We start from the raw sequence: 23,316 nt of genomic DNA, 5'->3' as shown, positions 1-23,316 counted from the left end.
AACCACAAACTTCCAGATGTTCAAGCTGGTTTTAAAAAAGGCAGAGGAACCAGAGATCAAATTGCCAACATCCTCTGGATCATCAAAAAAGCAATAGAGTTCCAGAAAAACATCTATTTCTGCTTTATTGACTATGCCAAAGCCTTTGACTGTGTGGATCACAATGAACTGTGGATAATTCTGAAAGAGATGGGAATATTAGAGCACCTGACCGGCCTCTTGAAAAACCTATATGCAGGTCAGTTAGAACTGGACATGGAACAACAAACTGGTTCCAAATAGGAAAAGGTGTACATCAAGGCTGTATATTGTCACCCTGCTTATTTAACTTATATGCAGAGTACATCATGAGAAGCGCTGAGCTGGAAGAAGCACAAGCTGTAATCAAGATTGCTGGGAGAAATATCAATAACCTCAGATATGCAGATGACACTACCCTTATGGCAGAAAGTGAAGAGGAACTAAAAGGCCTCTTGATGAAAGTGAAAGAGGAGAGTGAAAATGAAGATCATGGCATCTGGTCCCATCACTTCATGGGAAATAGATGGAGAAACAGTGCAATCAGTGTCAGAATTTATTTTTGGGGGCCCCCAAATTACTGCAGATGGTGATTGCAGCCATGAAATTAAAAGACGCTTACTCCTTGGAAGAAAAGTTATGACCAACCGAGATAGCGTATTGAAAAGCAGAGACATTACTTTGCCAACAAAGGTCCGTCTAGTGAAGGCTATGGTTTTTCCAGTGGTCATGTATGGATGTGAGAGTTGGACTCTGAAGAAAGCTGAGTGCCGAAGAATGGATGCTTTTGAACTGTAGTGTTGGAGAAGACTCTTGAGAGTCCCTTGGACTGCAAGGAGATCCAACCAGTCCATCCTAAATTAGATCAGTCCTGCTGTTCATTGGAGGATCTGATGCTGAAGCTGAAATTCCAGTATTTTAGCCAGCTCATGCAAAGAATTGACTCATTGGAAAAGACGCTGATGCTGGGATGGATTGGGGACAGGAGGAGAAGGGGATGACAGAGGATGAGATGACTGGATGGCATCACCGACTCAATGGACATGACTTTGAGTGAACTCCGGGTGTTGGTGTTGGACAGGGAGGCCTGGCGTGCTGTGATTCATTGGGTCACAAATAGTTGGACACGACTGAGCGACTGAACTGAACTGAGGTGACTGAACAAATGTATTGAAGAATTAATCACTTTAAAGATCACTTCAAGAAAAAAATAAAGATCACTTTAATTTTTAACCTCCTCAGCATAGCTATTGTTAATCCTGTGATGGAGAGTGAATAATTAGGAGCTTTGCTCCTGCTGCTGTCACGTCAGTCGTGTCTGACTCTGTGTGACCCCATAGACGGCAGCCCACCAGTCCCCCATCCCTGGGATTCTCCAGGCAAGAACCCTGGAATGGGTTGCCATTTCCTTCTCCAGTGAATGAAAGTGAAAAGTGAAAGTGAAGTTGCTCAGTCGTGTCCAACTCTTCAAGACCCCATGGACTATAGCCTACCAGGCTCCTCTGTCCATGGGATTTCCCAGGCAAGAGTACTGGAGTGGGTTGCCATTGCCTTCTCCGTAGGAGCTTTAAGATGGATTATAATGCCTCTCACTTTTTCTTTTTGAGTTCATCCCACTTCCTTTAATACTACTACTGATGGAGCATTTATGTATCCGTCCCATTTCAACTCCAGGTTTTACAGGATTAATGTAAATTCTGGTAATGAATATCATTTATATTAACACATTAGAGTAACAATGGGGCAAGTCAGTAAAATTATAGTACAGGTACACCGTATACATACTTTAACTGAAGAAGTTATTGTATGTTTCCAGTTGTTTCTATGTTAATCTTTCCTGTGCAGCTGTCACCTGAGAAATGAGATTGTCATAAACACCTTTGTATCCTAAACTTTGCTCAGGCCTCGTGCATAGTCAGGTTTTGATAATCCTTTGTGAAGAAATGTTATTGCAAGAAATAGTCTGAATAAATTAATTCTAAATATTTTAAACTAAGTAATGTCCATTTTAACACTAACTGCTCATAACTGGAAAATTTAATAATATTGGTTATTTACAACTCTTATAATTTATCTATTATTGTAAAATAGATCCTGGAAAGTCTGTGTGCTTAATCAATTGTCCATTGAAGAATGGTTTACTAGAGCAGAATTATAAGTTCACAGTTCCATTAAGACGGCTCCTTGTAGTTTATAGTCATCCATTCTAGTGCTAGCAGTTTTCCTTGGTCCACCAGTTCTGTTCCCGGAGCACTTAAACTGGGGTATGAAAATAGGTTTAGCTGAAGATATATAGTGGAAATATTAGCTTAAATCAATAAAAATGAATTGTATGAATGTTGTATAGGCTCAAGAACTAACCTGAGATTTTAAATGTCGTGTTGACATGTTTCTAGTTTCTGGTTTGAAACTTCCATATAAATTTGTGTCAAAGCTGCGATTCAACATCTCTCACTTCTCAAGTACTTGTTGGATGAATATAGAATAACATTTTGAATAATATTTTAGGGTTTTTTCCCTTGTGTTGTTTTTACTGTATGTTTAAATATAACCCTAGGAATTGTAGAAAGTAATAGAATGTCATTCCTACTTAAGAGATTGTCTTTTGCAGAATAAAATATTTTAACTCAAATTATAATTTTAAAAGATATTATTTTAAAATCAGGAAATCTGTAATACCAAAATGCAGAAAGAAAATGTCAGAGACACCATCATTCAGTGCTTTGCTTATGTATATAATACGTATACTAAATTCCACTTTGAAATATTAATATGCATGTTTCCAATCGTTTTTATTAGAAATTTAGTTTTCTTTAAACTCTCAATGTGAAAAAAAAAACTTCAATTTCTGTGAACCTATTTTTTTTTTCCTGAGGGAGCTAAGTAAAGCTTAATTAATCCATAAATACATAAATTTCATGGAAATATTACAGTGAGAAAAGAGGTAACAATTTTAGTATAGGAATATTAATTTCTAAACCATTCAATTGAGAGCTTACAATGAAATCAGATTCTGGATGGGAATGAATGGAAAACAAAATTTTAAAAAATTAACCACCTATCTCTCACCACTAAAAGAAAAATCATTGCTTTGGAGTCATGGCTCTTCTAAAGAATTATCAGTTGAGAAGTTCATTTTTCATTCTGTTATTAGTGGCAAGATTGGTAGATTTATTCAATATCTTTTGAAATTATCAGCAGGCTTACTTAAGCACTAATAAAGTGACAGCTGCTGAAGCAGCAGCTGAATGTACTACTGTTACCGTTTAATTTTTGACTTTGCAGGTTTTTTTTTTTTTTGGCTGCTCCATCAGCATGATATCCTAGTTCCCAGCCAGGGACTGACCCTTGCCCTCTGCAGCGGAAGTGCAATGTCCTAGCCACTGCATAACCAGAATTCTCTTAATTCTCTCTCTGTTGTCCTTAGTCCGGTCTTCAGGTGTGAAATGATCCTTATTTTCAGAACTCATTTGACTACTTTACTTTCCACTGTGGACCTTGTGGTTGCTACTTTGGTGAAAAGCAACTATAAGGCATATTTTTCAAATATAAGCTTTTTTGTAAATCTAAAAATTGGATACTAGGTTGTATACAGTGTGTTATACATACAATTGATGGAAGTTTAAACTTTGATATGAAATTTATACAACTTATACATCTCTATTTCATGCTGCCAGAAATAGAGACTTAGAAATATCAGTGGTCTGAAGGAAAAGGAAGCAGGTGTTTTCCCTAAATATTTTTCTCTTTATTACTGTATGGTCTTTATGACAACAATGATACAAAACCAATCTAGAAGAATTCTTTAGGAGAAAAATCAGTCAAAAGATGAGCCTCAAGAATATTATCTTCTGTAAAGAAGTTTGGGGAGTGCTGGGGGTAGAGTTAACAATAGTTATAGTTTTATCCATTTATTCATCCATTTAAAATGTGTATTAATTTATTTATTATAAATTATGGCATCCAGTCCCATCACTTCATGGGAAATAGATGGGGAAACAGTGGAAACAGTGTCAGACTTTATTTTTCTGGGCTCCAAAATCACTGCAGATGGTGATTGCAGCCATGAAATTAAAAGACGCTTACTCCTTGGAAGGAAAGTTATGACCGACCTAGATAGCATATTCAAAAGCAGAGACATTACTTTGCCAACAAAGGTTCATCTAGTCAAGGCTATGGTTTTTCCAGTGGTCATGTATGGATGTGAGAGTTGGACTGTGAAGAAAGTTGAACGCCAAAGAATTGATGCTTTTGAAGTGTGGTGTTGGAGAAGACTCTTGAGAGTCCCTTGGACTGCAAGGAGATCCAACCAGTCCATTCTGAAGGAGATCAGCCCTGGAACTTCTTTGGAGGGAATGATGCTAAAGCTGAAACTCCAGTACTTTGGCCACCTCATGCGAAGACTTGACTCATTGGAAAAGACTCTGATGCTGGGAAGGATTGGGGGCATGAGGAGAAGGGGACGACAGAGGATGAGATGGCTGGATGGCATCACTGACTCGATGGACATGAGTCTGAGTGAACTCCGGGAGTTGGTGATGGACTGGGAGGCCTGGCGTGCTGCGATTCATGGGGTCACAAAGAGTTGGACACGACTGAGCGACTGATCTGATCTGATTAATTAATTTGTTAATTAATGACTACTTTGTGTCAGGTACTGTACTTAGGTATTGGTGATACAGAATTGTACAAAATAAAGAAACTCCTTATTCTAATGGAACTTCTATTCTATTGGAATAGGTTGACAATGAGTGACATAATTGCAGGTTATGATAAGTTTTATGAAGAAAATGAAAACATCAGTTCAGTTCAGTTCAGTTCAGTCGCTCAGTCACGTCCGACTCTTCACAACCCCATGAATTGCAGCACACCAGGCCTCGCTGTCCATCACCAACTCCCGGAGTTCACTCAGACTCACATCCATCAAGTCAGTGATGCCATCCAGCCATCTCATCCTCTGTCGTCCCCTTCTCCTCTTGCCCCCAATCCTTCCCAGCATCAGAGTCTTCCAATGAGTCAACTCTTCGCATGAGGTGGCCAAAGTACTGGAGTTTCAGCCTTAGCATCATTCCTTCCAAAGAACACCCAGGGCTGATCTCCTTCAGAATGGCCTGGTTGGATCTCCTTGCAGTCCTAGGGACTCTCAAGAGTCTTCTCCGACACCACAGTTCAAAAGCATCAATTCTTCGGCACTCAGCCTTCTTCACAATCCAGCTCTCACATCCATACGTGAGCACAGGAAAAACCATAGCCTTGACTAGACAGACCTTTTTTGGCAAAGTAATGTCTCTGCTTCATGGTCAGTAAATAAATGTGATAGAATGAATGGTCAGGAAAGATCCCTTTGAGTGACTGACATCAGAACAGGCACACTCATGAAAGAAGAGAATAAGCTATGTGAAAGTGTAAGGGACAAGATTTCTAGGCAGAAGGAATAGCAAGTAGAAAGATCTTGAACAGAAATGTGTGCACAGGTTTGAAAATTAGCATGGGGACCAGAGTTGTTGGAACAAGAGTAATCCAACTAAGACCAGCAGGTGATTGGAACTGATACTGATGAGGTAGCCAGTGTGGTGTAGGCTGAGATTAGATTTTATTCTCCGTGTGTTGGAAGCCAGTAGAAGATTCTGAGCAAGAAATGATAATTTGGTTTGTACATTTAAAAGACCACAAAGGTCTTTCTGGTAGCAGGAAAATAAATGGGAGAATGAATGAGTGTGCATGTGTCTGAAATTCACCATTTGCCCCCTCATGTGTCTTACTGAACAGGTATTTAATGTATTTCACTCCTGACTGCAGTGTGCATGTATTTTTTTCCCCTCCTTCATGTTTTCTAAACCTACACTTAAAAGGATTCATCAAATCATCTTTTTCAAATGGCTCAGGATTGCATTTCTTTTGCTTACCCTATGCTCTTGGGTTCTATAGTATTTCTATAACTATGTAACAATAGTGTTGCACTCTACTCTATCATATAGAGTTATATGTATTTGGAAAATTTTGATCAGTTTTTTTTTTTAAGAAATGTATTCTGTTTGCAAAGCTGCAATAAAGTTGCATCTTATAGACTATAGGTAATAAAGCTAACAATAAACCTTATTTAACATAAAACATACTCACATTCTCTGTTCATTTAATCTTGAGAAAAAGTTGAGTGTATCCAGTAGTTTCTCATTTTAACTTAAAAGGTTCTGATATATTTAATTTAAATTTCAGACAGATATAATAGAGTTTTGGGAAATTATAAGAAATGCTTTGTTAATGTCTGTATTCCTATGTAAAACACATGGCTTCTCCTGTGTATATTTTTCAAAATTAAAGAAATGCACATTTGAAAAAGAAAAAGACCAGAGAGATCTTTTAAATGAAAGAAATCAAAGGTGACATAAACAGAGGGAGAGATATTCCATGTTCTTGGGTAGGAAAAATCAATATTGTGAAAATGATTATATTACCAAATGCAATCTACAGATTCAATGTGATCCCTATCAAATTACCAATGGCATTTTTCACAGAACTAGAATAAAAAAATTCACAATTCATATAGAAACACAAAAGACACAAATAGCCAAAGCAGTCTTGAGAAAAAAGAATGGAGCTGGAGGAATCAACCTTCCTGACTTCAGATTATACTACAAAGCTACTGTCATCAAGACAGTATGGTACTGGCACAAAAACAGAAATATAGACCAATGGAACAAGATAGAAGGCCCAGAAATAAACCCATGCACCTATGGGTACTTTATTTTTGACAAAGGAGGCAAGAATATACAATGTTGCAAAGACAGCCTCTTCAATAAATGGTGCTGGGAAACTGGACAGCTATGTGTAAAAGAATGAAATTAGAACACTTTCTAACACCATACACAAAGAAAAATTCAAAATGGATTAAAGACCTAAATGTAAGACTAGAAACTATAAAACTCTTAGAGGAAAACATAGGCAGAACACTTGATGACATAAATCAAAGCAAGATCTCTAGAGTAATGGAAGATACCCACCTCCTAGAGTAATGGAAATAAAACAAAAGTAAAGAAGTGGGGCCTAATTAAACTTAAAAGTTTTTGCACAGCAAAGAGAACTATAAGCAGGTGAAAAGACAACCCTCAGAATAGGAGAAAATAATAGCAAATGAAACAACTAACAAAGGATTAATTTCCAAAATGTATAAGCAACACATACAACCCAATGCCAGAAAAACAAACAACCCAATCAAAAAGTGGGGAAAAGACCTAAACAGACATTTCTCCAAAGAAGACATGCAGATGGCTAACAAACACATGAAAAGATGCTCAGTATCACTCATTATTAGAGAAATGCAAATCAAAACCACAATGAGATATAACCTCACACCAGTCAGAGTGGGCATCATCAAAAAGTCTACAAACAGTAAATGCTGGAGAGGGCATGGAGAAAAGGGAACACTCTTGCACTGTTGGTGGAAATGTAAACTGATACAGCCACTCTGGAAGGTGGTATGGAGATTCCTTAAAAAACTAGGAATAAAGCCATCATACGACCCAGCAATCCTACTCCTAGGCATATACCCTAAGGAAACCAAAACTGAAAAAGACACATGTATCCCATTGTTCATTGCAGCACTATTTACAATAGCTAGAACATGAAAGCAACCTAGATGTCCATCAACAGATGAATGGATAAAGAAATTGTGATACATATACACAATGAGATAGATATTACTCAGCCATATAAAGGAATACATTTGAGTCAGTTCTGATGAGGTAGATGAACTTAGAACCTATTATACAGAGTGAAGTGAGTCAGAAAGAGAGAGAAATATCATATTCTAACATACATATATATAGAATCTAGAAGAATGGTACTGAAGAACTTATTTACAGGGCAGCAATGGAGAAACAGACATAGAGAATAGACTTATGGACATGGGGAGGTGGGGGATAGGGTGAGATGTATGGAAAGAACAACATGAAAACTTATATTACCATGTTTAGAATAGCCAACGGGAATTTGCCGTATGGCTCAGGAAACTCAAAAAGGAGCTCTATATCAACCTAGAGGGGTGGAATGGGGAGGGAGATGGAGGTTTAAAAGGGAGGGGATATATGTATACCTATAGCTGATTCAGGAGAAGGCAATGGCACCCCACTCCAGTACTTTTGCCTGGAAAATCCCGTGGATGGAGGAGCCTGGTGGGCTGCAGTCCATGGGGTCGCTAGAGTCTGACACGACTGAGCGACTTCACTTTCACTTTTCACTTTCACGCAGTGGAGAAGGAAACGGTGTTCTTGCCTGGAGAATCCCAGGGAAGGGGAAGCCTGGTGGGCTGCTCTCTATGGGGTCGCACAGAGTCGGACACGACTGAAGCGACTTAGCAGCAGCAGCAGCATAGCTGATTCATGTTGAGGTTTGACAGAAAACAACAAAATTCTGTAAAGCAATTATCTTTCAATAAAAAAAGAAGAAAGAAACAACTGGAAAAAAAATCTAAAAACCTTTCTGGTTTTCAGATGAAGAACAGATACTAATTGCGCAAGACTGAAAGCAGGTATCATGCAACATTCCGACAGGGAGGATTCTCTACCATATTTACAGAAAATGAACTGTTTCTCTGAAAGTACACACAGAGGCAAAGCATTTGTTCACATTTATACATTCTGAAGAATTTGGGAAAGTGTGCTACCACTGATAAGTGACATTTAACTTAATACACATCATTTTTTAACTAGCTTAAATGTCTTAACTAAAAACATTCCAATTTATTCATGTGCACTTACTACTTTAGTCATTTTACCCTTTTACTAAGCATTTCAGAAAACTATGGAAAAGAAAATGTTTAGAACTGGTTTTACATTGTTAAACTGCAAGAACTTTCAGAAGTATTCATAAGATGTTTCACTGATCAGGTCACAAATAACATAACATTGTTATATTTTTGATTCTTGGACTTCATAATAAAAATTTCTTTAACATGATCAAATTTGGGGTCATTGTGCCATTCATGAAGATATACTTTATTATCTAATTTTTGTATTATGGAATTAGAACTTACACCAATAAATTCTACCATTCTTCTTTGATCTTTAATGAGACATTAACCAAAGGACTGCTATTAGCTATATAACTCCACAAAAAGAATTATTCTGTTCTCCCTAGATGGTTAGTTCACTAGGAATTATATTAATGTACAAATAAATCTCATTTCTAGTACGAGATCACAAAAAAGTTTAATTTTAAAATTCTCTGAGTGATTTCCTTTTAATTTTCTTTTAACATTTCAGTAACTTAAATTGAAACTGTGTTGAGCAAACGTTTGCTAAGCTATTCCTTGGTGTCAGATTTGTCCAATACCCTAGAGATGTTAAATTGATTATGATCAAGGGCTAAATAAGACAGTTTGGAAGAGTTTCACATAGAATGATAGTAAATTAATCCTTATTAAATTAATAAAATAGTGCTGCCTAGACATCTTTGTGAAATTTCCAGGGAAAGCTACTTTACCATTCTCTCAGTTCAGTGCGATGTGCTTTGATTGAAGAGAATGCCTGCAGGCTTCAAAGTGCTTACATTCTGATAATACAATGGCAACAATGTGTGCATTCAAAACTCTCATATTAGGTGACTTACCTGTGAAAAACTCAGAAATAACACAACAAAGTATTGTTGCATGTTAAATTACATGGTTAAGTTTATAAGTGCATAAACATTTGCTTAGGAGAAATTAATGTGTACAGAATGTTCAGGGATGCCTACATTGGAGGAAAAGAATCAGAGACGTGTCATAGAATTTGTATAGTGGAGAAATGGGGAGATCATTTGGGGTATGGGAATATAGGAACTGTAGCAGAAGAATTAGTCATGATGTATTTGGATAATTGTACAGAAAATGGTGGGAAATTAATATGGTTAAATCATCTTTGGGATCAAACTGTTTAAACTCTCACAGTTCTGGTTTTTTCATCCATGGAAAAGAAATCACACTACAAATTTGGTTTATCTGTTGTAAGAATTGATGTAACTATTATGGGCAAAGAATGCAGTATAGTGTTGGCCCAGGATGAATCCATCTGAAGCTAGCTACGGCTAACATATTCCTTTTTCCTGCTCTTATCACCCTCCTAATTCAGACCTTTTTCATCTCAGGCTCTTTCTTCAAGCTGTAATGCAAGTATAATTGTTTGGAAAGGTCTTCTGTGACCCAATCTGGTGGTTGAAGTGAACTCTCCCTTTCATTTGTACTATTCATGTGACACATAACAATTTAATTATTTATATTTCTTGTGATGAAATTGTTTTTAAAAATCAATTTTGACTACTGGCTCTTGCTAATCCAGGAATACTTTATTCTTTAAAATAAAATCAATTACTAAATCAATTTTCATTAAATTATATTAACCTCTATCTACAGAGATTGGAAGTTCTGGGGTGATTCTGGTTTAGCATCAAGGCCTTTTCTCCAAATGCTCAATCTTTAATAACATGATGTTTGATGGGAAAATACCACAGCTCTCATTATAAATATCTTTAATATAATAACATCTTGATTAGATTCCAAAATTATTATATTATTAATGGGTTTCTAATGAGGTCAGAGCTTATTAACAGATAATGCTATAATGTATAAGTAAGTGGTCATCTTTACTGCTGCAAGATAGCTCTGAGGTCTCATTTTTTACATGGATTTTTAACATATCTTTGGTGTGCATTCAGTTCAGTTCAGTTCAGTTCAGTCACTCAGTAGTGTCCAACTCTTTGCGACCCCATGAATCGTAGCACGCCAGGCCACCCTGTCCATCACCAACTCCCAGAGTTCACTCAGACTCACGTCCATCGAGTCAGTGATGCCATCCAGCCATCTCGTCCTCTGTCATCCCCTTCTCCTCCTGCCCCCAATCCCTCCCAGCATCAGAGTCTTTTCCAAAGAGTCAACTCTTCGCATGAGGTGGCCAAAGTATAGGAGTTTCAGCTTTAGCATCATTCCTTCCAAAGAAATCCCAGGCCTCATCTTGGAAGAAGCAAGAGAGTTCCAGAAAAACATCTATTTCTGCTTTATTGGTGTGCATTAGATATGGCTTATTTTTGACAAGTGATGTTCAGTAAATTTTGTGTTTTATTTTTAATAGTTAACAACCTAGTTTTAATTAATCAACATATAACATGAATTCTACTAACTGAGAATATGGTTTAAAAGCTCTCTTATTTAAAAATAGTTAATAGGCATTTTAAGATCTGTTTTAGGTTTATTGTAAAATTGTGCAGAAAGCAGAGATTCCATATATCTTCTTCTATCTTACCCCCTTTCCCTACAATTGCTTTTAATATCAGATACCATGAGTGTAGTACAGTCGTTAGAAGTGATGAACTTTTATCGATATTATTAGCTAAAATCCATATTTTTCACTAAGGTTCATTCTTCTTTGGATCTTCCATTTTATGGATTTCTTTTAGTTTTATGGATTTTCATAAATGCATAGTATCGTGTATCCATCATTACAGTATCATACAGGATAGCATCACTGCCCTAAAAATGTTCTGTGCTCCACCTATTCATTACTCTCTCATCTCTGGATATCTGGGTACTCACTGATCTCTTCACTGTATTTATAGTTTTGTCTCTTCCAAAATGTCATATATATGGAATTATATAATATGTTGTCTTTTCAGACTGGCATCTTTCACTTAGCAGTTTGTATTTAGGGTCTTCTATGTCTTTTTGTGGCTTGATAGCACATTTCTTGAGGGCTTCCCAGGTGGCATAGTGGTAAAGAATCCACCTGCCCATGGAAGAGATGCAAGAGTTGCAGGTTGGATCACTGGATTGGGAAGATCCTCTGGAATAGGAAATGGAAATCCACTACAATATTAATGCCTGGAAAATTCCATGGACAGAAGAATCTGGTGGGCTATAGTCCATGGGGTGACAAAGAGTCGACTGAGTGACTAACACACAGCACATTTCTTTATGTTGCTGGATAATATTCTATTCTACACATGCACCACTCTGCATTGTTTTTATTTATTTTTTTTAATATCAACATATGTGTTTATTGAAGCCATTTATAAGAAAGTCATTTTCTTTTTTTTTTTTATTTGAAGTACTTTAATTTTTTTTTTAATTTTATTTTATTTTTAAACTTTACATAACTGTATTAGTTGTGCCAAATATCAAAATGAATCCACCACAGGTATACATGTGTTCCCCATCCCAAACCCCCCTCCCTCCTCCCTCCCCATTCCATCCATTGTTTTTAATTAAATGGTTAAAAGTATCTGTATCTTTTGTTTCAAATAATTGATTTATTTTATAATTGAAAGCATACTACACATATTTGTGGGTTTTTTCCTTTAATAATTGGAATATAACTTTTTTTAGGCAGTGCTGAATAAATTTTGAAGTTTGATGTATGCTTTGTCAATCATATTAATATAAGCCTATGGAACAACATCTTTGGAATAATGTAGTAAATTTGTCTTAATATATGTTACTTGAATTGTTTCTTAACTTTTGATAATATTTTATGAATTAAAAAGTATTTTATAAGTTTAAAGCATACTCGCTTACACATTTTATATGTGACAAAATTTTGCTTTCTATGTGCCTAGGAGGAGGGCAGGTTATGAAGTTAAGTGACACATGATAAATCTGTGCTGAATTCAATCACCAAATTAGGAATAAACCACCACTCTATGTTGTCCTTTTTTAAAAACCATATATAGATATATATATAAATCTTGTAATTATCACTTTCCTTCCCTAACTTGTTTATTTTTTCAGACGATCTTTACTTCCTTTTCTTCTGTCTTGGAGGAAGTGCTATCTCCTTTGTGGAAAAGACTCTATTTGCTTGAACTCTGCACCTGACTCTCTAAATTCTGAGACTATAATCTATCAATTCCCACCCTTGCTTCTGTGCATTCTTGTTCCCTTTCCAGTTCTACAAACTCTATCATGAATGAATGAATGATGTCTCCACGGTTCCATTTCCAGTTTCTGAGATGCACGTCTTGGTTAGTTTTAGTACAGATTCCAAAAGCTTAGTTTTATGCCCTTGGTTCCATTGCTAAATTCACACTATGACAATGAACAAGTTTTTAACATCTGTGGTTTCACTTTCCGTATCTGAAACTGGGACTAATAGTAGGATTGTGTAAAAATTAAATGTAACAATTCAAGGAGCCTTCTTAGCACAATGCCTGTTGCATGGCAAATGCTCCAGGGATATTATTAGTGTTAAGTTGATATTCATTGACTTATGAATGTGAAATATGACTGTATTTTCCTCAGGACCCTGAAGATCTATTTTTCCTTTCTGGTTGTTAGGAAATGTCTGTCTTTCTCCATTGCTACTATCAAAGATATTCTATCCAAGCATCTCACACGGCCCCCCACAACACACAAATGCACACAAACACATACTCAGAATAATATTGTCAATAAACTTAGCCTCTTAGAGAAATTTCTTCTTTAAGTCCTCCAACAATCCCTGAGAAAAGGAAACAGTAGAGGGACAACCAATTTCATTTTGTTGTACACCTTTCTGTAGCTCTTTCAGATGAGCATTTCTATATATTCTCTGAAAGCTCCATATATTTATAAACATAAAAGAAATATAGGTTCCCATCATAGGTTGAAATAAATGCTTTTGTTATTTAAAAATATTATAATTATTTTTTGAAATACGTTAGAGCTTAAGTTCATCCCTGACAGATGGTTATAACATGGTGAGTGAAAAGCATTAGTAATTTAACATATTTAAGCTACCGTGGAAAATTAGCAACTTTGTGAAAATTGAAAAACTAATTTCCTAATGTGATTTAGGCAAGGCTGCAAGGATTTTCATTAAATAATATAAAACAAATTAGAGAGATAGAAACAAAACTCAGAGGCAGTAAACACAATCATATTAAAAGAGGATTTTCACAATGTTAACTGGTTAAAGACTAAAACATTTTAACCATACTCTATAGTTTTAAAACCAGTAAAAGACATGTTTCCTGATTATCAGTCAAACAATTTGGATAGCTATTATTATTGTTTAAAATTTGACCATAGTATTTGGAAAATCACAATTGATATTGTTTATAAAGTTCAAATTAAAAGTATTATGAGCTAGTTTAATAGCATAATAATTCAGGTCCTAAATGTATGATAGTTTTTTCAGTTTTTTCATCCTATACAGTTTTTCTTTCTATATGTCCTTGCCATAACTGCAGATTTGCTAATCTAGAATCATAGAAATGAGTAGCAGAGTAAATCAAATACTTCACTTCAGAGTGAAGAATGTTTTAAATGTTAACATGACTGTTTTGAGACAATTCTGAAGTGTAAAGTCTTTATTTTATTTAATATAATTGCTACTTTCTTATGACTTAAGGGCAATTTTTTTTTCCTTTTTTATGTTTCTCTCTACAGAAAGCTGACCTTGCAGTTGCTCCACTGGCTATTACCTACGTTCGAGAGAAGGTCATCGACTTTTCCAAGCCCTTTATGACACTTGGAATAAGTATTTTGTACCGCAAGCCCAATGGTACAAACCCAGGCGTCTTCTCCTTCCTGAATCCTCTCTCCCCTGATATCTGGATGTATATTCTGCTGGCTTACTTGGGTGTCAGTTGTGTGCTCTTTGTCATAGCCAGGTAACATGCTCACTTTTGTGATTTTTTTGGCAATTGTTACCTCTTTTTTCTAACTAATAATTGTCAAAAGTCACAATCAGTTTTACTTTTCTTTTTCTTTATTTCCCATGCAGTGCTGTAGAATAATGAACTTTTAAGTCATATAGCTTATTAAAATGTACTGTGATGCCTTTTTGGGCAGAAAGCATGCTGGTTATGTCAGTAAGCTATAGATGTGTTAGAGATTACTCTTCTTAATCAGAAACTAAAAGCAGTTCAGATCACTATGATATAAAAAGTATTTCCTCATTTTGAAAATTTATCTTGGCCCAGACAGCAAAACAATATATTTTACTAATTTAAATTAATGAAATAAGAATAACCAAAGTAGTAAAACTTAAAAGGAGGTTTTTTTAAAAAAGACGCTGATTAAAAATAAGCTTTTTAAGTATAAAAACCTATCATGATTTTCTATGTAAAATGTATGTTTTTTTTTTTTTTTCGCAAAATAAACACATCACCACAAAAAATTGCATTATATTTGTTGACATGTAGGGTATATTTAAATCACAGGATCAGAAACTCAATTGCCTAAGTGAAAAATGCATATGTTTATATCTTATAATGACTTTTAAAGTCTATGATATACCTCACTATATGTGTTTTTTGCTAATCTGTTGTCACTCTGGAAGTGAGTATTTGTGGTCATTTTTTATTTCTGTTTACTCACTATCAAATTTTCAACAGATAGGTTATTTTCATATGGTTTAGTTTTTTTTTTTTTTTTGGTCTTGATTAAGGAGATTAAAACTATCCCTGGACTCAGAGCTCCATTGTTACTCAAATGCCTTTCAAAGTCAATACTTAGTGTAGTCTTTGAATATTTATTTTCTATCAGATATCAAAAACAGAACTCTAAACCCAAGATGAATTATAATTTTTCACATTGATAATAACACTTAAAAAGTACAACTATAAATATTTTTGCTTTAATCCAAATTTAGGTATTAAATATGTGGGTTATTTTTTTTCAATTACATTATGTGGGAGTCTTCCTATCAATTATCACTAAGAACATTTGTCATTCCTTGAACATTTTTAACAAAGTCATATATTTTTTCCTAGCAATGAAAAATGCTTAGTTTATTCAGTTAAGAAAAGAATAAAATTATTATCATATATTTATATTTTTATAATACACATATTTCTGAAATGTATGTGTATATATTTCTGAAATATATGTGTATATATTTACATATAAATGTTATATAGACTTATAATTTTCCACCTAATAATTTCAGTATTAACACATGAGTCCTTCAGAAAATTATTAGTTGTATTTGACTGAAAATCTGTATTAGAATCATATATTCATATTACATATGTAGTTATATGGTAGACTGAGTTAAAATTTTTATTTGAATTTTAGAGTTTTTCCCCCCAAAATGAGAATTTGGAGTATGAAGCTCATAAATTTTTAGCTCCAGTTTTTTCCATATCTTGTGCAAATAAACCCAACCTCATGTTTGAGATTCTTTGGACCAATTGCATCTTTTTTAATAGTGTCTAACACAAGCCATCCTGGTTTATATGTGTTCAGAGAATTGAGTTCATGGATTACAGCTTAAATAATTCAATGAGTAAAGAACTCTGCAGCCCACCCACAGAACAAACAGTAAAAAACAAAGATTCTGAAGTATAGAAAAATTCTTTTTTGATGTCTGCAGGTACACCTGTTCCCTCATAATCAAATTAACAATATTCTCAGGAAGGATATAAACAAAGCCTAGAGGAAAATGTCCTGAGATAGTTATGAGGCAATTGTGTGGGCATCAGTCAAGCTAAATTAAGTTCTAATATCAGTTTCCAGGGGATCTTAGCAGAGACTATTGAATTACTTTAAAATCAACTTAGAAATTTTAGATATTGCTAATATTCTTTGCCTAAATCTTCTAAAATTAGGTTCAAAAGCAAATACAGAGATATCTGAATATAATTCCAGCTTAAAAGTGTATTAGCAAATAGAATCATGTGATATTGATTTGCACTTCTAAAATTTTCTATAGTCTTACTTTGATAAACATGAAATCATATAATATGTGTAGAATTATGATAAGCTATACAAATTTTACACAAAAGAAATCCATCCATGTCCTTCTATCTGAAAACATACCATTAACTGGTATGCCATTTTTTAGTGTCTTTGACTTTTAGAATATACAGCTGAATTTTGTCAGTGATTAAATGAATGGATTTGAAAATGATTCTATTTCATCATTCAATAGTGAGATAACAGTTTCATATAGTTTGAAAAATTAAGTTTAATATCTTCATTTATGGGTAAATTAACAAATATTCTATTAAAATAGTATAGGGTATCCTCTATTAAGAAATATATTTGATGTTCTTAAAAAAAGTATACATAGTGAAAATCAATTCTTTACATATTATCTCAGAATATTTCCTTCAATTCTCAACATTGTTATCTCATATAAATATTGTCAAATTAGAAAAAAAAACACTAAAACTCAAATGAAAAGAAAAATTCATGAATAGAGTCAGTTAAATTCTAAACTGAACCTCCAAAATGAAATGATTTTGGATAACTAAAATCCACTTTGACATTGTATTGAACTCCTGCTACTGTGAAAGAAGTTCACGATGTACAAATAACAGCAAAATATCTGAATTTCAATTGCAAAGAACTTAATTACCTTTCTAACCAAAATGGCATTATAATCATTTATTATCAATTCAAAATAAGCATAGCATTTTAATTTTATCTATGAGTAAGTATTATATCTTATGCCATATAGAGATCACTGATGAAATTAACATCATTATTGATGTCAAAATTAAAATCACATTTTCTTTATGCATATTCTTTGTCCTTATCCTCATAAGATAACAGAGAAAAACAAATTACATTTAAAAATTCTCAGATATCATTTTATTTCCACTGAAATTCACAAAAATGCAAAGTTCTAAAGTAATATCACTTCAACAGAATTCATATTTCTTAAATTATTGCATATTATTTTATATGATATTTTGAGAAACTATATAATATCTATTTTATCTCAAAATTAAAATATAATAAATGATTGAAATATCATTATAATTTTTAATTGGCATTACTTTACTTTTCTTAGTCACCAGATGACATTGTCCTAGTTATTATTGTTGTAATTAATCTTCTTTATCTTTTTAGCTACCAAGCCACACCTTCAGTTTGTTTTCTGTTTCCACTTTAATTATTCCATCAATCATTCACTAGATTAGTCAAATATTTCTTAAACCTGTAGTGAACACTGGACAATTAGGATTCCATAAAGTATTAAACATTAATTTATACCCTTCATCTATAGATTAATTTATTCAGCAATTATCTACTAGATACCTAAAATGTTCTAAGAATTGTACCAGATGCTCAAATCCAAGAACAAACATGACTTGATACATTTATTCACTAAAAACTCTTAACCAATGTGTTTATTTGACACATATATTTTGGGTTTGGATGAAAGTGGTGAAAATATTTTATAGTTATCCAACATTTTTAATGATTACATATATTTTATATGTGTTTATCTAAAGATGACTTGTTAATGTATGTTTCACTGAAAAATATACAACTATAAAGGAAATAAGACATAAAGCAATTTGTTATTTATCATTAGAATACTAGATTTGAGTCTTATTGAATATCTGTTGTATCACAGTATTAACAACATTAAATTTGTGATAAACTGATAAATGATAATAATTCTTAGATTTTTTATTTTTAAAATTAAATTTAAAGGTAAATTATGATACCATTTTAATATTTCCCTTCACTTTTTTATAAGAAAAATTCTAAGAAATACTTGAAAATTCTCTAAATTTATTTTAGTGAGTATTAAAATCAAGATATATGATCTTATTTGTTTGTCCTGGAATGTCTTTATAGTCCATGATCTCTCACAAACTGTTGCATTATTGTTTATAGCATAATGGCATAATCAGCATGCTTATCTTAATTAACTAAGAACTCTTATTTAAGAGTAAAAATGAACCTGAGCTACTACATTCTAGCCATACAATGGCCTTACCCTAGATATTCTAACAATAGCTCTTGGCTGACAGAGAAATCTTGTCCGTGATGGGCTTGTACTTAATCATATGTGCCCCTAAATCTTTTTCTCTTTCTTTCTATTCTTTTGTTTTCTTTAATCTAGGTATATTAGTATAGGGATGGCAATTAGTCATATAATAAGCCTATTTAGGGAACCCACCCTTTGCACTAATGAGAGATTATTTTTCACCTTGCTTCAAATATTTCCTTTTTTAAAAATATAGATAGTATTGATAGGATAGGTCCTATTCATAAAATGAGTCAATTTAAATCCCTATAATATTAGAGAGTTTGAAATTTTCTTTTAGCTATAGTTGTTTCCAAGAAAACTAGAGCTGTTTAGAAATTTAGCATGTATATCTTGGTCTGAGGTCCTTAGTAGTTTGGTATATAGATATTAAGAACTAAAAATTGAACCTAAAAGAAAGTAATAATGGCATATACATTTCCTTCCAACAGGATTGATGTAAATTTAATAATATTCACTAAGTATATAAGAACATTGCATATTTTATTCTGAAATTGGCATTTTAAAATTAGATACAAATGCATTCTGAAGAAGAAAAATAATACTATACCAAATTTGGTAGTAAGGATATTATTACACAGAAAAATTTCTTAGGTTACTTAAATGAGCAAATGAATAGGACAAATATAGGAGAAAGAGTAAAAAAAAATCAAGCAATATTGACTAACCTGGCCTTCTTATCAAGAATAGCAAATCAGGGATACTCAAACTGTTAAATACGTAAGATTAGATTTTCTTAGTTAAAAAAGAATATAGGAATTTCTTATATAATTTTGTATTGAATTACTTTGCATGGTTTTTATGATATTAGAGTATTAACTATTGTATTATTGGGTTAGGTTGCAGGGGAGCAAGGTTTAGTCTGCCTAGAACTTGCTCAAGGGTTTGTTGTTATTATTACGGTGACTGCCAGGACAGTCTTGATGTATGTGTTGGCTCTAACATGGTCTGCAGTCACAAGATGACAAGGCTATTGCCTTACTGAGAGTCCTCATACTTGCAAAAATAGTCTGTATTTCTCCTGGAGCTCAGGGGTAAAGATGTTGTAAACATAGTGGGGTTTTTTTGATGGTTTAACTGGGTTTGGAAAACCCTGTCCAAAGTGCTTGCATTAACAACTTTGATTTTGGCTCCTGACTAGTGTGCAGTAGCTTTTATATTCCTGTCACAATGATGGGTGACATTTAATATACAGTGAAGGGCAACAATGAATTATTATGCACTTGGAAATGGATTACTGTTTTGGTGGGATGTTCAATGTTAAACTAACCTGCTGTCAGAAAGACTGTTGTCACACTGAAATGAAATGCCAATTTTGTTGCCGTGCCTTTGCCACCAACTCTCCCACCTCTTACTAGAATATCATTTCAGGTTTACCTCTCCATAATTTTAGATATATTTTGCTTTTATTTTTCAGTATTTTTTAACTTAAGTAAATTGCAGAGAAGCCTATCTGTTGTTCCTCTTCCTATTTAGATTTTTTTTCTAGAATTTAATGAAAGTTTGGCTTGAAGTAGTCCTCTTCTGCTAGTATGCCTTTCACACCTGTGAAGTGATTATTATAATTGATTATACTAATAAATATGTCAATTATGAACCTAAAAGTCACATTGAATAAAACTAAATGCACATTCAAATTACATTTCCATACAAGTTAGGGCTACTTCTGTGTTAACAGGCTTTTTTTTCACAATTGCTATTTGGTAAACTAATTATAAAATAATTTACCTCTTTATTTTTAATGGTTCCAATAATATTCATGGTTTTAAAGTATAAATGAAGTCACTAATGAAGAAAAAAAATTAGTTTTTGAAACTGATAGAAAAACATCAATTGAAATTAAGTTGAATCAGTGACTTTTTTTAGCTATGGTGAATATTGTATCTTGACAATTGACACAGTGGAGCTTTTGACTGAAATTATCTGTATTGAATAAAGAACAGACTCTCAATCATTATAAAAGAAGATAAACATTTTCTACTTCTCAATTTCATAATTATGCTAGACATTTACAAGGATAAAAGATATGATAAAAAGTTGATAAAGACAAAAACAATTTAAAATTAAAGTGATTTTTTGGTAATCTTCTGTAATCAAATGCTTGTTGGCATTTTCTTTTAAAGATAATTATGCTTGACTATCTTTTACAATTTCCGTATCTCTTTCCAAAGTATTTTTTCACAGTTTTTTTGATTGTTAGGACAAAATTAAGTATAAATGCAAGACGTTTGGTAGTCTATTTACACTTTTTGTATCCTATGGATAAATTATTTGCCTCTGTGTCTTTACTTGCCTCCATCACTGAATTGAATTCAAATACCCCTAGAAGCAAAAAAGCTCCCTCTGTCTAGTCGCTTAAATGTGTCCATTCAATACCTATCTCAGACAATAAGCTTCTGAGAACTCTGGTCACCCTATGGTGATTTATTTCAATTTAGCAGTTGAAACAATGCCTATCTCAGTAAATCATAGAAACTGATTTCGATAAGTTACAATGTATAGACTCACATTAAGAAACTTAAGAATGCTAAAAAAAAAAAAAAAAAACACCTCAGAGTTGGATGTTTATTAAATTATTTTATTTGCTGCCAAAAATGGCACATCTCTGTTCTTAATGAATCCTTTATGAAACATGTAATCATATTTTTATACTCATGCGCACACAGATACTTTATCATACATGCACACATCCTGATGAGAAGCAGTACTTTGTAAGAAATTGTGTTTTTCTTTGAAATATTTGGAAAAGGAGTATGGTAGCTTTTTGGCAGTTGCTACCATGTCCCTTGTACATTTCTCATTAGCTAATTCAGATTTAAAAAAAAAACTAATAGGAGAAGAACAATACTCTGTTGGCTTATTTCTTTCTCTTTATTTTTTCTTTGCTCTCTTATCTTTTCTTTTCTTTTATGACCATTAGAAAGAAATTCTTTGACATGACTCTTGAGAAAGAGCCTACAAGATAAAAGGAACCCAGAATTTCACCAAGTAATACTCTTTTTCTTCTATATTTTGCAATTTCTCAATAGCTTCTTCTCCCACAGCCACAGAGTACTGTAATTGTTTGTGAGAAGCTGTTTCACAGGCACATTTTGTCTGTGTTAATTCTCCAAACAAAATTGCACTCTCTCTTTCCAGTGGTCCCCTTGGGCTTTGGGGAGGTTTCTCAGCCACTTCAGACAGGTCTTCACGATCTGAAACTATCCCAGGAAAGTCAGTATCTTTTTAAAATAATTTAATGATATTCATTATAAAATATTTTAATCTACAATGTCTTGTCAAGAGAGATCAAAGCTCTCACACACATTTTGAAACAGTAGAGGCTGTGCAGGATTCCAGTGAACCAAAGATAGTGAGTAAGGAAATATTCTCTAGGAGCTTGTTTCTTTCTACATTATGTTTGTACAATGACTGAGACTACTAGCTCAAAAAGGTAGTTGTCTTAAGTGCAGAGAAATAGATATTTTAAAAATTTAATCATAAACATGGCATGTGAATTAGTCACATTTTTTACTAGGATGGAGCTCTCCCTTTGCTGTCAGTTCCTTGGAGTAAGAGTTCTTTTACATGGATGTTTTCTTTTGTATTCTTGTACTGGGCTGGTGCATGATGTGAAGGAAGTAATTGAGAGAGAAAAAGGAGGAAAACTAATAAATACTACATGTCAACAATAGTCAAATTTGAGAACCATAAAGAGATTAATTTATTAGCTTTTTTTCAGTAACTATTTCTATGGCTTAAGAAATAAATAGGTATACATCATTCCTGCTCCCATGCCTCTCAAAAATTAGATTAGAGATGTTTTCTGTTTGTTTAATACTATTACTGTTATACTTTTAAAATTCTAATTTATTATACAGAGGAGGTTCTAGAGAAAAGAAAACAGATTTAGAAGAAATGAGAAAAAATTAAAAAAGGTACTTCTATCACTTGGGTCTATCTGACTATCACATTAAAGTCATCTTCCACCTTTTCCTTCTAAAATTTCCGAAAAAGAAAAAAGACCTTGGCTACTTTTAAAAATATCTAAAAGAATACTATTATTAACATTTACACTATTTGGTAGTGGTATATTGCTTTATAATAACAGGTGATTCCTTAAATATGTCACCCTAATTAGGGTGAAAAAACACCCTACACTTAAGAAGTGTGTATTTTCTCTTTAGATCTGAAAATAAGAAAGCTTTAAAAATATTTCCAGTCACTTGGGAATCTAAGCAGGAGACACAGGCCATACATGCGTAAATTTGCTTTATAAACTTACTCTCTAGAAATGCGAACTTTCTTCCCCTGAAAATCGCTAGCTGCCTATAGTGAAGAACTGAACCATGTTGCGAGCTTTCCTGGAGAATACAAAGTGCTACTGATATTGTTTTGATTTTTTAAAATAATTTATGGATGTTTGAGAAATATCATCAATATTAAATGAAAATGTATGGATGCAATTTTTAGTGGTAATTTATGACTTTATTTCTTCATGCTATGTAACCTAATGCACTCTATCCAAATAATTAATGAGTAGGAGATATAGTGTCATCAACCAATGTAACTTCATTCATTA

At 33.4% G+C, this 23,316-nt stretch overlaps 1 protein-coding gene across 12 annotated transcripts in view; it reads left to right on the top strand.

Annotated features, from left to right (window-relative positions):
* Positions 1 to 23,316, top strand: part of GRIK2 (glutamate ionotropic receptor kainate type subunit 2) — a 753,908-nt gene that overhangs the window by 568,841 nt on the left and 161,751 nt on the right. For 11 of the 12 annotated variants that reach the window (XM_055535376.1, XM_055535384.1, XM_055535379.1 and 8 more), the window contains one exon: positions 14,411 to 14,634. In XM_055535376.1, the coding sequence (XP_055391351.1) occupies positions 14,411 to 14,634 (224 nt within the window). Of the gene's footprint in view, positions 1 to 14,410; positions 14,635 to 23,316 lie in introns of those variants that run through there. The other variant, XM_055535386.1, reaches the window with a different exon arrangement.

The sequence above is a fragment of the Bubalus kerabau genome, chromosome 9, assembly GCF_029407905.1.
Source record: "Bubalus kerabau isolate K-KA32 ecotype Philippines breed swamp buffalo chromosome 9, PCC_UOA_SB_1v2, whole genome shotgun sequence".
Taxonomy (NCBI): Eukaryota; Metazoa; Chordata; class Mammalia; order Artiodactyla; family Bovidae; genus Bubalus; species Bubalus kerabau.
The sequence above is the reverse complement of the archived record's forward strand: the minus strand, read 5'-3'. Positions and strand labels throughout refer to the sequence as shown.